A 17773-nucleotide genomic window follows, 5' to 3' on the forward strand; every position below is an offset into this window, starting at 1 on the left:
CATGACGCAGGCAGGTCTCTCTTATTCCTGCAGGAGTTCCTTCCTAAGGGTTCTGTGGCAGTGGTGAGCCATAACTTGTGTGGGCTACCCCTACCTCTTTAATTCTTAGTCCAGAAGCACCCGTGGGGTGTCTTAAGGAAAGGATGATGTTATGTGTTCCAGTGGACTGGTGCAAATTCAGTCTTAACTATTAAAAATAATCTGGGAAGTACAGATTATGATGTATTTACATATGATGTAATTTACATATATGATGTACATAAGGATGACGTATGTACAGGTATGATCTTTTTCTAAATCAAATGCCAAGTGTTGTAATGATCTCTCTTATTAACAAACATGCTTTGTACCTGCAGAGACACATGGGTCTCATGTTAGCATAACTCCCTGCTTGACAACAGTTGATTTAGCTAGCTTAGACTACAACATTTTGATACTTGAGCTTGTGGGAACAGAAACAAAAGTTTTCTTGGTAGAATTCAGAGGCAGAAGCTACATATATTACCTTTAGTTCATGATTTCAAGCCAGTCTGAAGGTTGTCTTTAAAATTAAGCCTGTCTTGTGATTTTGAAATCTTGAAGGTAGGTATTTACATTTTCATGGTCTGATGTGTTCGTTGCAGTACTTTCATGCTGGTGTAGGGCAGCAGCAGTGGAAAAAAACCCTGTACTGCTTCCTTTTTCCTGATAATCTCAGTCAATATTGTTCATTGTGTCATGGCTGTAAGTAGTAGCTTTACTCCTCACAGAAATAATTTGCTTCCATACTTGCAAGTTTTGCAGTTTGACTATTCTCTTAAACTGAGGAGGAAATACACATTTTATTTATTTTGCAGAAACAAGTTCAAAGAATGGATGAAGACTTCGAAACACAGGCACTTGACTCTACTCTTAAAAGTCCATCAGAGACAGTACTTTCCATTCGACTGTTAGACTTTAAAACAAGTTTATTGGAGGCAGTAGAAGAACTGCGTATAAGAAGGGTAAATGTTTATATTGGTTTTTAGTGATTTTTTTTCTTTTTCCTTATTCCTGTCTCCCTGTAGTTAATCATAGAAAATGCTGCGTAAGTGTGGCTAAGCTTCATGCTGCATTTCAAGTTATTCATTGACCAGGGATTTGTTTAACAATATCATAGATTTAGGCAGGGTCTGTTTTAGAAATGTCTCTGTAGATGGCAGGAAGTATGGGAATGAATTAGGCTTTCCTGTAGTAATGTCCAGAATTGCTATAGTTGATCACCAGGCTATTGACAAAAGTGATCTACATAGCATTTTTGTATTTCTCTGTAGTTCATCTCTTTAAGAGTAGCCATTGATATGAAAAGGAAAGAAAGAGAATCCAAGCCATTTCCAGTTTCCTAAGTCTCATTTCATAGATTGATTTATCATTTGACAGAAAAGCAGTAATTTTAACTTACTTTTGTCTGTTTACTTGTGCTTTTCAGAATTAGCCAAGAGGGCAAAAAGCTCCTGTGATAACCAAATCCACTTTATTTCACAATTTTTAAATTGCTAAAGTATTAAGCTAGAGCCCTACATACTGAGTATTGGGGGGTGTGTGTATGTGTGTTGTGTTTTGTTTTTGAAATATTAGTTGAATTATCTCATACTAAAGTAAAATTATTTCTGCAATGTTGAAGGCAGCTATATTTTCCTGTAGTTACTTTTTTCAGTTGTATGTACATAAACATTTGATTCTATTTCTCCCCTTCCTTAGTGTTTCTTAACTATTGTATTAAAGACCTAGAGTATATATTTCTGCATCTGATGAATTTGACCTGTTCAAAAGATGTGTATGATTACTTTTAATATATTAGTATTGATGACAAGCTTGATTTATGCTTATTTTTAGTTAAGTTAAATGCTATAATCCTCTCTTTAAAAACTGTAAACAAAAGAATGTCTGCCATTAAAAAAAAAAATCCAAGAAAGAAAATCTCCATGATCCTCGTTTGTTGGTGCTGTATTGCTGAAATTCGCCATGGTCTCATCTGTAGGCTTTTGTTACAATGGTAATGTTTAGACCAGTCTAACTATTTTTTCTATTAAGAACTAAAGACTGAAGAATTTTTTATGATAATAATTGGATTATATTTTCCCTATAAGATCTGTTAGCAGTATTCCATTTACACTGTTAACTTCACTTTGCATTTTTAATGCACTTGGTCAGAGCCTAAAATCTTTATGAAGTGACACGGAGTTTAATCTGTTGTGGTTTTTTTTCTTTTTGCTTTAGTTTTTCTGTTTTGTCTGCTATACTACAAGAGTAAGTGACTGTGATCTTTATACAAGGTTGCCTCTGAAGGGTGAGAAATTTTTTGGCATAAAGGTATTTTTAGTTTTGAAATTGGTGCTCATGCTGAGAGTCAGTTCTACAGTTAAGACATGATCCTACATTTCTATAATATTTGTACCTTCCTTTACCCTCAAAAATGTACATACCTGCATTTACCTGTTTGTAGCTGGAAATGTAAATAAAAAGAATAAAATTAAGCATTTTGCAGCTAGTCAATTTGAAATCTTAAAGTATCCCTGAATGCATTTGTATTTGCTTTGCTTTAACAATCAGTTCAGGGCAGCTTGCTTAGTATGGTTGAAATTTGGAATACAAAACATGAATATTTTGAAGAAGCAAGGGTTACAGAATACTATGGCTATGCCTGGTGCTTTCTAAAACAGATACAAAATTATCTCCTGAGTTTAGCTATGAATCTCTTACAAATCGAACCAACATGAAATTATTCTGTAAATTTGTAAATTTACTGAGGAAAAAGTGCACAGACTAAACCACAGAGAATTACAGTACTCATCTTGCACTGCAGTAGTTTTTCCATGGTCAAGAACAAGACATGCCAACTTAAACTGTGTCATCTGCTGTGCCAGAAAGTGAATTAAAAGTTCTGCTGGTTTCTTAGGAATTTTGTTAGTCCTTTTCCCTGTTGCTGGTGAGGCTCACAGCACACCAGTAGCCTCCTGGAGGCAGCAGAGCCAGCAGAGTGGATTTTACTCTCGGTTTTGTCTTTGACCTGTAGCTTGACCTTAGATGAGATATTTTACCTCTGTTTGCATCTGTTTTTCTTCCCATTGTTGGTCTTGCTTGTCACGTAGACAGGAGTCTCTTCAGGACAGGAACTGTCATGTATTGTAAGTTTAATAAACTGCCTTGCATGGTTGGTAGTACTGCAGTATAAATTCAAATTAATGAAAATAAATTTGAAGCTAAAATTATCTGTGCAAATCTAGACAGATAAAAATTAAACTCTTAAAACAACTAAATGTTAAAATATTTTGAGACTTGATGCAATCCATGCTTAATACCATAAGATACTATTTTAGAGACTTTGTTTTTCTGAATATGCTTTTAAATAAATGCATTGAGTTACTTCAGAACATCTACCTGGGTTTTACTTTTCTGGGTTAAGCACATAACTGTAGTTAAACTCTTAAAGTAATGTATAGGAGTTTCTCATAAGAAGTGACTGTTCTGCTATTTTAAAGATGAAATCCCAGTTAATGGTGGCTGTGCATGTGTATTCTGGGGAACACATTGCTTAACGTAATACATACAGCCACACTTCCTTTGGCTGTTCATAGAGTCTGTGTTCTTTATATGGATTGACTTAATATGTGTGTAATTAAAAGCTACAGAACATGATATTACTCTTCCCCTATCCCCCCCTTCCCCCGCCCCCCCCCCCCCCCCCCAGGATTACTTCACAGTCCAGTAATTTGAAGGTCCTTCTATTTTTTTGCCCACTTTGCTTTCCCACTCGTCAAGTAACGATGAGCCAAGCGATTCTTTTGTGGTGGATATCCCATCCACTTTATTCCAAAGTCTGTCAGCTTTGCTCTGCTGTCAGCTGACTTCATTTTGCTGAGTAATAAGACATGATCCTTTTTTTAAAGGATAAATATAATTGATTTAGAAAGTATAAAATTGCAGCATAAGTAGGCCAAATTGAAGTCTTTAATGCTTTCTGAAGTGCAATGCATATAGGACAATTGATATGAGATACAAGGAGAATCTTTACAAGGACAAGAAAGCACATATATTTTGTATCAAAATATTTTCTTTCTTGTTCTAGATAGAAAAAGTACCCCACAACATCCTTAGCTAGAAAAGCATGTAAAGATAAGAAATCAAGGAAATTCTCCCTATTCCCATAGATGTGTATTCTGGGGATATGAGTGCTTTGAGTAGTTGTTGAACTAATGAAAGTGTTGATTATCTGAACACAAGAAAGGTAAATCTTAGTAATTTTTTTTTTTAATATTTTACTGATGTTTTTCTTTGGTGCAAAGGATAAATTTGTGACCTGTTTCGATACCTGGAAACAAGTACTGGGGTTTTTTGTTTCTCAAGTACAACAAACTGTTGAGGCTCTCTCTGGTGTTAACCTAGGACATCACAAAGTCTGGCTAGTAGTACAGATTCTGTCATTTGTGTCTTGACTTGTCACCACCAGAGCGGTGGATATGGTCTACCTTGACTTCAGCAAAGCATTTGACACAGTCTCCCACAGCATCCTCACAGCTAAATTGAGGAAGTGTGGTCTGGATGATCAGGTAGTGAGGTGGACGGTGGACTGTGAACTGGCTGAAGGAGAGAAGCCAGAGTTGTAGTCCATGGGGTGGAGTCTAGTTGGAGGCCTGTAACTAGTGGAGTGCCTCAAGGGTCAGTACTGGGACCAGTATTATTTAATATATTCATCAATGATTTAGATGAAGGAATTGAGTGTACCCTCAGCAAGTTTGCTGATGACACTAAGCTGGGAGGAGTGGCTGACACGCCAGAAGGCTGTGCTGCCATCCAGCGAGACCTGGACAGGCTGGAGAGTTGGGCAGGGAATAACTGGATGAAATATAACAAGGGAAAGTGTAGAGTCCTGCATCTGGGCAGGAACAACCCCAGGTTCCAGTATAGGTTGGGGAACGACCTGTTAGAGAGCAGTGTAGGGGAGAGGGACCTGGGGGTCCTAGTGGACGACAGGATGACCATGAGCCAACACTGTGCCCTTGTGGCCAAGAAGGCCAATGGCATCCTGGGGTGTATTAGAAGGGGGGTGGTTAGTAGGTCGAGAGAGGTCCTCCTTCCCCTCTACTCTGCCCTGGTGAGACCCCATCTGGAATATTGTGTCCAGTTCTGGGCCCCTCAGTTCAAGAAGGACAGGGAGCTGCTGGAGAGAGTCCAGCACAGGGCAACGAAGATGATTAAGGGAGTGGAGCATCTCCCTTATGAGGAAAGACTGAGGGTGCTGGGTCTCTATAGTTTGGAGGAGACTGAGGGGTGACCTTATCAGTGTATATAAATATATAAAGGGGGAGTGTCAGGAGGATGGAGCCAGGCTCTACTCAGTGGCAAACAATGATAGGACAAGGGGTAATGGGTACAAACTGGAACACAAGAGGTTCCACTTAAACTTGAGAAGAAAATTCTTCTCAGTGAGGGTGACAGAGCACTGGAACAGGCTGCCCAGGGAGGTTGTGGAGTCTCCTTCCCTGGAGACATTCAAAACTCGCCTGGACACATTCCTGTGTAACATTATCTAGGTGTTCCTGCTCTGGCAGGGGGATTGGACTAGATGATCTTTTGAGGTCCCTTCCAATCTCTAGCATACTGTGATACTGTGACTTTATTAGATTTGACACTCTTGTGTTTTCTAAAAATTGCAGGAAATAAATTTTGCTGTTTGGGCAGTTATGATACAGCTATAACTCTTTTAACTAAAATACTGTTTAAGAAACATTTTCCAGCTCTCAAATTTTCTCTCATTTGTCACAAGGTAAGAAAAGACCACTATGTTGTATTAACAAATATTGGAGTTGCAAAGGGTATTGAGTTTACTCATACAAGCACGTTCTATGTTCAGACAAATACTCTAACACAGGATTCTTTAAATATTTCCTTTTAGAAGCATGTAACTCTCACCAGATTTTGTAAATTTAAGCCATATTGACTTGTTGTTCCTGGTAGTTATCCTACTGTTTATGGTCAAGCACTCTGTAAAACTTCTCCCCTCCTTGAGCCAGAGGAGTATGTTGACATAGCATGTGGTATGAGTCAGCCACCAAAATGGGGATGAGATATCTGATTTGCCAGGGAACTTCTTACCTGTGTTCATAGCACAGGAATGTGGGGTTTCAGGACTGTTGTGGACAGGAATATTTTTTAAAGGCTAGCTGTTCCTATCAGTTTGCTGTTATTGGCCCTCATCTCCTCCTCTGCCTCTAATACTCTTTCTCTCTCTTTTCCCTGTTTTTCCTAGTTTCTGTAACATTCTGTCTGCCTTCTTCTGTTTTGATATGGATTGGATCTCTTTTTTTTGTGCTTACCCACTTTCATGTTGATGGCCAATGAGTACTCACTGAGAAAGTAAATATCCTTGTATCTTCTTACTTATTTGTGAAGAGAGAGACAAATCCTGAATCATGTCTGTTGTCTTGATGCAGACATTATGGCTCTCACAGCACCTCACTTTGAGTTTGTTCTGGTGGTTGTTCTCAGAAGCTGTAGCTCACCCTAGTGCTGCAGAGCTTTGTGTGCCATTCCTTTAAGATATGTCTGAACAAGTTTATCTCCATTCCTCTTACTCTACCTTTGCTATGTGTTTGGCTATTCTAATCCAAGCTTTTCAGCACAGTGGCTTATTTCTAGGTTTTCTTAGAGAGAGGTCATGAGGGAGCTTTGCTAACCCTTAGCTGTTTCCTACCATTCCTAAAATGTACTTCTGCCTTCTGGCAACTGTGAAGGGGTTTGCACTGCACACTGTAGTGCCATACAGCTTGTTGTACCTTGGGTATTCTGAGCTAGTCTGTGCAAGAATGGAAGACATGTACATAATTGTGCAGAGCTAACTCATTGATTTAGCAGTGTTTCACAGGTAAGATGGACAAGAGAAGATTGGTATCGAGATAAAAATGGAAAGTTGCACTATAAGGTTAGTATTTGGAAATGTCACCTGGGCCCCAAAGGCAAACTTTTTGAGATGTCAAGTGAAGAAAGTTGATGAAACTATAAGCTTAGTTATCAGAAGGAGCAAAGCAAGAATGACTTGATTTGAATGGCCGTATTGTTTGTGATATATCTAGACCTAAAAAGCCCCAGAAACATTACAATAGATCTAAAACTAAACCTTGTTGAAGGTGTGTTCTGCAGAATAACCGCCTTCAGATGTGTGGAATAGCAGAAAAGTTAAAAAGGACACCAGAGGCATCTACTGTAGCTATATAGACAGCTCTGTGGAAACAATGATATGCAGTGACCAAAACCATGAGATTGAAAGAAACTATTGCATAAATGAAGATTTTATTTGTTTATAACTAAAAAGACTTTGTTTTTAAGTTACTCTTTTTATGTTTTAATACTGTATTTTAAAATGTTTTAACACTGTATTTTGAAGTTTCTGTTCCTGAGAAGGACAATTGCTACTTCAGATATTAAAGCAGAAGTATTTTCTAGAAATAAAGTGGATGGTAGGGAAACAAAATATTTTAGTGAGGTTTTTTTTGGTGGTTTTTGGTGTTTTTTTTTTGCTGCAAGAAACAATTCTAGGTGTTGAAAATGAGAATGGTGAAGAGCTTAATTTGAATTTCTTAAATGATAGAGTAAAAAGAGGAAATTGGAGGGGGAGAAACAATGATAAAATAACACAAAATAGACGTGGGTGGCTTTTGTTTGTTACCTAGAATTTGACCGGCAGGACACCACTAACACAGGCTGCAGGGAAACAACAAAAAATCCTAATAGTTTAATACCTGGATTTTCTGCCTAAGTGTAACTTAAGGTACTTTTTAGCAAAACAAAACAAACAAGGAAAGCTGAACATTAAAAAATAAATAAGTATGGGGGTATAAAAGCCTAAGCAGTACTGAGGTTTATCGATCTCATGACTGTGACATATACAAAGTTCTTATTCAAGTCAGTAAGCAGTGTGTTAGCTTAACTTCTGTGTTGGCAAATAACGTGGCTTTTGATTAGGAATGGATTACCTGAAGTTGGAGAGAAGAACATGATAAGTATCAGTGCAAGCATCTTAGTAGACCATGTGTACTAATTTAAGGAATATATTTTGATAGGTGAGATTTATTTTAATATAGAGCAATTGCAGCCTATGCAGTGGAATCAAGGGCAAAGCAATGAAAGATTTCCAAAGGAAAATAAGTGATTGGTAGAGAAAGAGAAATGTGTACTTCCAAAACAGAAAAGCTTTTGAGAATAAATCCCAAATATGCGGTTGCTAAAGGTTTTGGTTAGCTATCATTACCGTTAAGATCCAAAAATGTTGTATCAGGAACTAAAGTTATAATAAAGCTGTTACATTTTTTTTATCCCTTTAACATTTGTCTTGGGATCAAAACTGAAGAAGGATATCCGTGGTCCACTAAAAGTTGTGCTGGTACGAAGGGTATTCTGATTACAGCATGAAACAATCAGAAACTGTAGCTTCTGTTGAGTACCGTTTGATTGACCTGCATGAGAAATTGGATGTGCAGTTTTGTAGGAGGTAGATTATGAGTTTGAAAAAGACAATAAAAGTACCTAACAGCAGTTTTGGCTGCTTGGACATGAGCCAGCTGTACTCTGTTCCTAAATCTGTTCAGGGTCAAGAATCAAGGAGGCTTGACCAATCCACAGCCCATCTTGTAAAACTACAGCCTCAAGCAAACACTTTAAAGAGAGCCTGACAGTTTCTAAAGGTTATAATGAGTAAATAAACCATCAAATTACTCCTCTTTTATTGTTATGGTAGGGTTTTTTTGTTTGTTTTTTTGGTTTTTTTTTTTATGAGAACAGTTAAATCCATGTAGTTCTAAGGCATCCAATTAAAAAAAAAATGACACTTTCAAGCTTCTGTGGGGTTTTTGATACTTCATCAAACTTACAGACACAGTATTACTCTCCAAAGTTAACAAAGATGGTTTTATCCTATTAAACAGTTGGTGAAACTTGTAAAAAAAAAAAAGTGCTGCACACAAATTTACAATTTAAAATGGGTGAACTATAAATATTCTTTGAAAGAAGTAAAAATAATGCGTAAGGTTTACAATTACTAGCAATTTCACATGAGAATATTTGAATCATGTAATTGTCATCCTCAGGTTAAGTATTTATGATGATTATTTTTTCAGCAGTATTTATATATACACACTTTTTTGATGGCTTCCAGATTTTCCTTTATAATTTGGGAGTAAGTTGGAGAAGCGTTGTTCAGTTAGAGCTTCTGGTGCTTACCCTCTTAGCATTCAAAGCAAAGGATTTGCTTAAAATGAAATTTAAAGCAGCTTTCAAACTTGTATTTTTGTATTTTAGTTAAAGTGTTTTGTATGGATGCGGGAGTTAATTATAAATGCCTTAAGTTTTAACATGCTATTTCTTAGAGCAGTTATAAAATCTTAGTAATATTCAAGTCTGCGAGGCATATTTTTCAATCCCACAAGTAACTCCTGAAATACTTAGGAGTAGTCTCCTGTGGATAGAAGTGTTGCTTCTACCCACAGATGTGCCTAAACTACCTGTTAATCAAAGAAGTCAGTTTTGACCCTAAAATCTATAAAAGATGTCAAAAACCTTTTTTCAGTCACCTCTGGACATATGTTGCGTTTTTATTTCTGTTGATAATACAGTGGGACTGTGGATCAACTGTTGTATTAGGTGAGAAGGGGTTGCGCGGTATTCTTCAAAACAGTCTTGCACAAACTGTTGAAGCATTGTAGATATCCTTGTATCAAAAACTTGAAATGACCACTTGTGTCCATCTTACCTTAAGGTAGTCACTTCTTCAAGTTGACCATCAGTGTGCAGGGAAAAGGCACAAAATGAGCCTTTTGATGCTGGGAGCAACACATAAGCGTCTCTCTCTAGGTCTTTAAGGGGTGTTCATTATTTTGACTGTACACAGTAACAGGACAGGGGTGAATTGCTTCAATTCAGGGGTGAATATGCATCAAAAGTCTGAATAATGACTGTTTGATAGGGAAACGTGTTCTTCCTTTCTCAAGTATTGCATTTGTAAAGGAAGGCCAGTACTCATAATAAAAAAAAAATTAAAGGGAAGCTGATTCCAGTTAGGAAAATTTGACTAATACCAGCATTTTTCAGGAAAATTCCCATAAATTTTTAGCAACTGTGATTATCAGCAGGTAAGTCTCACTTATTATCACAGTAATAGTTTCATTTTTGACAAAGCACTCCTGCATTGCAGGAGACGTAGCACACCTTCCTGTTTCTAGTACATCTTGTGGATTGTGAAGAAAACTTCAGACTTTAGTAACATTCTTCTTCAGATTTCCTAGTAGCTCATCTCGTAAAAGTACATGCTGCTTATCCATGACTTCTGTTTAGCTTCTTACTTTCATCTGGTAGGTCAGGAGGTTTTTGGCACAGAAGGCTGTGATAAATAATAAATCCATATTAACAGAAGTAATTGCTGACAGAGGATTTTTCAATTGTCCTGGGAGATGTCAATAAAACGTAATGATTCAAATGCTTTGAGTTGAATAATTAAGCTGTCCCAAAGATTCTGACTCATTAACCATGACTGTGTATCTTTGACTAACAATGGATTCTTGAAGCCCTTATTGCAGCTTACTGAATTTCTCTTCAACTCAGTATTTTGACTTGTTTCATCAGAATATTTAGTCCTTTTTTAACTGTGAAATCCAGTCTGGTATATTCCCTTTGAGTCTGGTTTTGTCGTAAGAAGCAGAAGAGAATGTATATGAAGAGAGAACTGTGCCTGCTGATTAAGGGGGCTATAATCCTTGTTTCTAATCTTCTGTTATGCATTTCAATCTAAGTTTAAATTTATTGACTCTGCAAATTTTCTGACCAAAACAGCTGAACTTACCTGCTATTTTGCTACATCCAGAGGGTTTTGTTACCTTTTTTGCTGTGCGGTGTGTAGGCACATACGGTTCTATGTACTGGACTGTAAGGGAAGAAGACTATGAATATACAACTTATGTTGTTATTTGATTTGCTGGTCCTGTCTTATGTAAATTTGTGTTGGTTTTTTTTTGTAACTAGGAAACGGAAATTAATTATGAAGATCAAATAAGTAAAATTGTTGTCGAGAAACAGGAACTTGAGTGGCAGAAGGTAACTTCCCTGTATGGTTATAGTGTTTTAACTGCTGGGATTTAATTTCAATATGATATTACTATGGATTGTGATTTGGTACAATTTGCCTTTTTAAAGCTATGGTAATTTCTCATCGTAGATTGGTAGCCAATAGTTTATTTTCTTTCCATGAACTTTTGTAGCTTTTATATTGATTTGGATTGTGCCCAGCCTAGAAATCCAATTAATGAAAGAGTACCATCATAATATTTGGCATGACTGGAAGTCTCCACTCAAAAGGCATATAAATATTGAAGCAATAAGAGATTTAGCTTAACATGAGGCCTGTTGACATGTTGGTGTGGGGAAAGCTACGCAACAGCTTCTCTGTATTATGCTTGGCTTTGACAAGTGCAAGTACCAGTGCAGCTGTACAAACAACTTCACTTCCAATGTTTTGGAGGTGACAATTCTTTAAAAAAATACTTCAAATAAACTTGTGTGCTAGAGATTCTCGAAAGAGGTTTGTCAACTTTTAAGCACTCAAAATGAAGTTTTCAGTAAAATAATCTAACATTCTTCCTAGGGTTAGGGCTTTTAAGGTTATGCTTGCGTAGGAAATCCATTCACTTCTCTCATACAATCAAACCTATGACCCCTGTCACTAGGTCACAAGATAAAAGGCTTTACTCTGTATATTTTATGATCACAGAAAAAACAATAATTTCAGCTCTATCCTTGATCTTGGGATATTTAGCATCTTGGTAGTAAAGGAAGGCTTTGTCATCTTGGAGTTCAACCTAACCATCTTAAATTAATAATCCAAACTGCCTTTTTTTTCCTCTCTGGAAGATATATATGTGCACACAGAAACAGGAAACATTCTGTATTTGTATAGGCAGCAGGGCTTTCAATTTGTAGCCCTTCTTTGCTTGGCGGGTTTTTTTTTGTTTTTTTTTTTACCTAGCATTGCAATTCTTGATAATCTGGTTCTGATTTACATTCATTCTGAGATCTTAACAGCAATTTAGTTCACCATTAATAAAAAGATGGGACTTCCAGGCAGTTAAGTGAACTCTGGTTTTCTGCACTTTGCATTTAACATCAGCACATGGCAAACCTAATGCTGTCTTAAGATGGCAATGGGTGTTAAATTGCTTATGCAGGTTGGTAGGATAGGTAAGAGTCACTTATAGAAATCCTGGCAACAAGAGAGCTGAATTCCAGAGGTGAAAAGAGTTACCTGTTGTAAAGTAGAGAAGCTGCTACCAAAAAGATGATTACCAGTTAACAAATGTCTCTTTTTAGTCTTCAGGCTTTTTAATCAATCATGTCTTTCTAAAAAAATTTAACAAGGAATCAGTTTGGTTTTGTTTGTTTTTTCTTGAAAACCCATATGTATGGTTAGCTGTAAGATATTTAAACCTCACTTGTTACTTTGCATGAGCAGGAAACACTGCAGCATCAGATGGACACATTGCAGCAACAAAACAAAGAAGCTATGGCAGTTCTTAAAAAACAGGTAGCAAAAGAAGGCCTTCTGACTTTGACAGTGAGAGTTTAAAAATGTTTGCATAACAGCAAGTTATTAGTTGGTATTAAAATATTTTTATGTAGTATATAAAATGTTAGAATACACAGCTTAAAGAAATCGGGTCTTTTTCTTTCTTCCAGACGTAGTATAATGCCTGTATTTTGACAGTTTGTCCCAGTATATTGCTCTTCCTGGGAGAGAAAGAGCTCCCCCTTCCTCAAATGGCATGTCCTCTGCAAGGTTAGATTCATAAAGCACAGTGAAAGATCTGCCACATAACTTTGTTCAACATTTGAAAGTGTGTTTCAGTCTTTCAAGTGGGGTTGTGGGTTTTTTCTGCATAATATATAATCAACAAATCTGAGTGCTGAAATAACTTGCAGAGAACAGTCATAGGAACTGAAACTGTTCCACATGGTGATGAAGAGTTTCACTAATGCTGCATCACAATCATATCTCACTAAAAAAGAAACAGGCAAGCAATTAGGGTTTTTTCTTTCTTGAAAAAATAATTTGTGACTCACAAGCTTGCTGTTTGTGACTTTATAGTTATTGTAGTTAAAGGGAGAAAAAACCCCAACAAAACCGGAAGTACACTATGCATGGTAATATAAATATATTGTCTTTTCAAATTGCATGAATAAAATTAATCCCATGTGCTGTATTGATTTATTGTTTCTTCCTTTCTTTCTTGGTGGTTTGTTGGTTTGTGTTTTGTTGTTTTTGTGTGTGTGTGTTGTTTTTTTTTATTTTTTATTTTTGATATGCCGCTGACAACCAAGTTACAGGCAAGGATGATGGCCATGGAAGAAGAAAAGGTACTTTGTTAAATTATTTCGTAAATGATAATGCCATATAACTGACTGAACGTGTTCTAAGTATAAGCTAAGTATATCAGAGTTAAATTATTTTTCTTGCTAATGCCTTAGCGAAAGATATTTTTTTATAACCTGTTACACTTGGTTTTTTGTTTATAACCTGTAGAATTTCAATTACTTGTGAAATGTGACTCATATTGATTGCTGTTAGAGTTTCTCACCTAATTTAATTCCTCCAATTTCCTTTGACTTATATGCACATGACATGCACATGTGAATAAATTCACATGTATGTGCATGCTGTATATGCATGTATATATATAAAACTATAAAATATGCTTACATGTATTTAGTAATTCTAGTGGTAGCAGATTACAGTTTAATCTTTGTGGACTGGAAAAGCTGAGGAAGTTGTTTCTGTGAAGACCCTGCTACATCGGATAAGAAAATAGATTTACCTAATGCTTTCTTTGTTGTTTAGTATCTTTGTTCTGAAGTAACTTATTAATTCTGCCTTTGTCAGGCTTGTCTCTCCCAGAAAAGAATATTTTAAAACTTCTGACTAGTCATAAGTGGTGAATAGACACAATCATTTTCACTTTGCTTTTTATTGTGATAGAAATTTAATTATTTGAATTTTCACCTGTTTTCATCAGTGAATTGTTCTGTCGTAGTAGAGTAGTGCTTTGTTTTGTAACACTGTTTTTGAGAAATTCTCATTGTAAACATACTTATTCCACCCAAATCCTGAAGTACAGCTTTTGTTGACAGGGAAAATATCAACTTGCTGTAGAAACAAAAGAAAAAGAAATCGATGGACTGAAAGAAGCATTAAAAGTTTTACAGGTAAACTGTTAGTTTTGGTAAATAACTTTCCTTGGTATGCAAGTGCTAAGAAAATAGTTATTTTTAAGAGGGCCTTCAAGGCCTTCTCATTTAATCTTTCTAGTACATGTACACCGCATTTTCTAACACTGAGTTTCTGTTCTAGTCTTCAGTACCAAGACTACTTTAAGTTAGCTTTTCACCTCAAGTTCTTTTCCTCCAGAAGAATCGCAAACTCAATAGAAATCCAAATAGGGTGTGAAATGTGCCTTCTTTTCATTTCCATGGTCTTCCTCTTTCTGCTCTTGTCATCTTATTTCTCACCTTTCTGGAAACCTGGGTTTTGGACACCTAAGCAAGTATTCACACTAGGCCTCCCGCTAACAGCACTACCTGTGGTTTTTTTATTATTTCCTCTCACTAGGAGGTTTCTATATTTACCACTTAATCCTTGGCTTTCCAATACCTGTTTGTTAGGAAAATGGTCAAATGAATGCACAATTTACTCTTATGCTGTGTATTGTTATTTTTGTATTGAATTTTATATCATTACATAGTTTTGGAGCAGCTGTGGCTGTGATTCACAGTTACTTGGATTAAAGGAAGACATAGGGACATAGCTGGTATATGGTTTTCTTTTAAAGACCAAGGCAGATGTGTTGAAAATGGATTAAAAAAGAAGTCAACACAAAAGAGAATTAGCATTGCAGTGCATTGCCAGATTTCAGGTATTGCCAGGAACTAATTATTTTTCTACCCAAAACTGAGTGGCATAATAGTTAATTCTATTGAAATCGAAATGTTTACAATGGATTATTACCCATGCCTTTGAAATATGTTCAGTTCTTATTAACATTCTCTTAGAATAGGATGCATTTACTTGATTTGGTATGAGACTGTTTAGTAATTCAGTTAACAGTGAAAGTGAGCAAAAGAAATTTATTGCCTTGGCTGGCCTTCTGTGCCATAGCTGTGAGGATTTTGGTGCCTTGTTCAAACCTTGGTATAACACAGATGATAGAGAATATACCTCCATGGTTTGCTGAGCATATGTCGTGGTTTAAACCCAGTCAGGTAACTCATTCACTCACTCCCCCCCCTTCTTTCCCTCCCCCTACTCCCAGAGGGACAGAGAGGAGAATCGAAAAGAATGCAACTCCCACAGGTTGAGATAAGAACAGTTTAGTAACTAAGGTATAACACAAATCACTACTGCTACCACCAATAATAATAATGATAAAGGAAATAACAAGGGAAGAGAATACAACACCTCAGCACCAGCCAACTGATAACTCTCCCCCCCCAGCTTGACCAAGCTCTGACCGATACCTCCTCCAACCCCGCAGTCCCAGCCCTTCCGGCTAACTCCCAGTTACCTCCTGGGCATGACGTGCTGTAGTATGGAATACCTCTTTGGCTAGCTTGGGTCAGGTGTCCTGTCTCAGCTTCCTCCTGGCTTCCCCTCCTCCCTGGCAGAGCATGAGGCTCACAAAGTCCTTGGCCAAACCAAAATATCATTGTTATCAGCTCTGTTCCCGGGCCAAAAGTCAAAACACTGCACTGCACCAGCTACCAAGAAGGAGAAACACAACTGCTACTGCTGAACCCAGGACAGCATAATATGTAGACAGCAAGAATAATGAAAGATTCCAGTGGACTTTACTTTGTAAAACAAAACAGAAATTGAAAGAAAAATTAATCTCAATATGAAATGTTTAATGTTCACAAATCAAATCAGTATAGCTGAGGTCTAGGAAATTCTGCTGTGCCTTGAGGAAGCAAGAGGTCACAATGAACCTGTGGACCCAGAAAAATCAGCCTAAAATAGGAGTGAGGAATCTCATATTTGGTTCTGTATTCTTCTCTATCCAGAAAGTCAGAATTCTATCTTAAAATGATTGTTGTCTAGACCTTTTCCAGAAATATTTTCTGTATAAGATTTACACATACTGGGTTCTTTGACATTTCTCTTGTTTTCTTTGACATGGTCAGTGTTTCTATAAACATTCTAAGAGGTATAGAGACTAAAGCTGTTGTGAACTTAAGTATTATGCAAGTCAAGATTCTCTGATTTCAAAAGTGTATTAAAAATAGTGTTAATGACTTCAAATGTCCATCTTGTGACAATCTTGCATGCTTTAATATGTCTTTATATGCCACCACTCAGAACATCTACCTAGACCCTTTTTTTTTCTTTTATCCAAAACAGGGAACATCCTTGTATTCCTCCAGGACTTTTATTTCTATCTCTTTCTTCTCTCTTTCTAAGGGTCCAGTTGGCAGACTGTGGTCCATTTACATATTATTTTTATGATACATGTCAGAAAACACAAGGATTTATGCATTTTTCAAAATTGTAGTAACAAATCAGTGTAAAGCGTATTTACATTATTTAACTATTAAAGTGAAATTATGAATTAAAAACTACACCACTTTTTATTATTAGATTCACTTTGCAAATAAAACAGTATTACTGTTTTATTATCATTTTTATTATTAGATTTTATTTATTAGATTCTTTTTATTATTAGATTCACTTTGCAAAAAAACAGTATTACTGTATTGACTAGGCAATAAATGCAATTAAATCTTAGGTATGAGAATACATAAATATGCAGGTTGTTGTAAGAAAAAATGTGACTAAAATTCAATGAATACCTACCTTTTGTTTTACAGATTTCAAAATACACTTTGCAAAAGAAACTGAATGAAATGGTAAGAAATTAATGAAAGTAAAAAAAAAAATAAGGTATAGCTTTTATGAAAAGAGAATGTCTGCTTAGAGTATCATGCAAGTACTAACCATCACTAATACTTAAATAATGTGTGATAATTATTAAAAAATAACCAAAAGAGGCAATATCAGCTTTGAATCTGAAAAACTTTCGAATCCAGTCTTTTTTTTTTTTTTTAAGTTTTCATAATGTGACAGCTGCTGTTTAACATGCAGATTTTTTTCTCACTGGATTAAAGTGTAATTGGTACATTTGTTTTCTTTATAGGTTAGAGTGAAGATTTTTTTCAGACTGTGATTTGAATAATGTAATTATATTACTCTTATGCTTATAGAATCTAGCATATTTGACTGAAAGAAGTACTGGAGAATTCTAAGCAGGTTTCTTTTTTAAGAAAACCTGATGTTTTTCCTCTCACACTTTTCACTCCTTAGAATTACTTCTTAACAACAGTTCCACTGAACAGTTTAGATTTCATCCAGTTTAGCTTACTCCCTTTGACACAGAGAATAAATTTATGTAGAGTGACAGCACAGTCACTCTGAACCCTGCTGTGTGTTTTAGGAAGTAAAAGAGTGAGCTGCAGGAACATTGCTAAGCTTGATTGAATAAATGCTATGAAAATTCTGCTGCTGCTCAACTGGAAAGAATAAAGATAATATTGTCAGACCATTACAAACTGTGATTTTAATTAAGAAGCTCAAAAAACTAGGGTCCAGTTTAGCTTTAAGTACCGTGACATTTGTACTGAAAGTCATCTTCAACGCTACAGTGGTTTTACACAAAATATGGTGAAATTG

At 36.2% G+C, this 17773-nt stretch overlaps 1 protein-coding gene across 2 annotated transcripts in view; it reads left to right on the top strand.

Annotated features, from left to right (window-relative positions):
- CCDC73 (coiled-coil domain containing 73) overlaps window positions 1–17773 on the top strand; it is a 76045-nt gene that overhangs the window by 18809 nt on the left and 39463 nt on the right. Inside the window, exons 2-7 of one of the 2 annotated variants that reach the window (XM_062620306.1) lie at window positions 837–983; window positions 11029–11100; window positions 12512–12583; window positions 13378–13413; window positions 14185–14259; window positions 16915–16953. In XM_062620306.1, the coding sequence (XP_062476290.1) occupies window positions 837–983; window positions 11029–11100; window positions 12512–12583; window positions 13378–13413; window positions 14185–14259; window positions 16915–16953 (441 nt within the window). Of the gene's footprint in view, window positions 1–836; window positions 984–11028; window positions 11101–12511; window positions 12584–13377; window positions 13414–13721; window positions 14260–16914; window positions 16954–17773 lie in introns of those variants that run through there. The other variant, XM_062620307.1, reaches the window with a different exon arrangement.

The sequence above is a fragment of the Pezoporus occidentalis genome, unplaced genomic scaffold (genome assembly GCF_034315485.1).
Source record: "Pezoporus occidentalis ecotype Australia unplaced genomic scaffold, CSIRO_AGI_Poc_V1 ctg22, whole genome shotgun sequence".
NCBI classification, from domain to species: domain Eukaryota; kingdom Metazoa; phylum Chordata; class Aves; order Psittaciformes; family Psittacidae; genus Pezoporus; species Pezoporus occidentalis.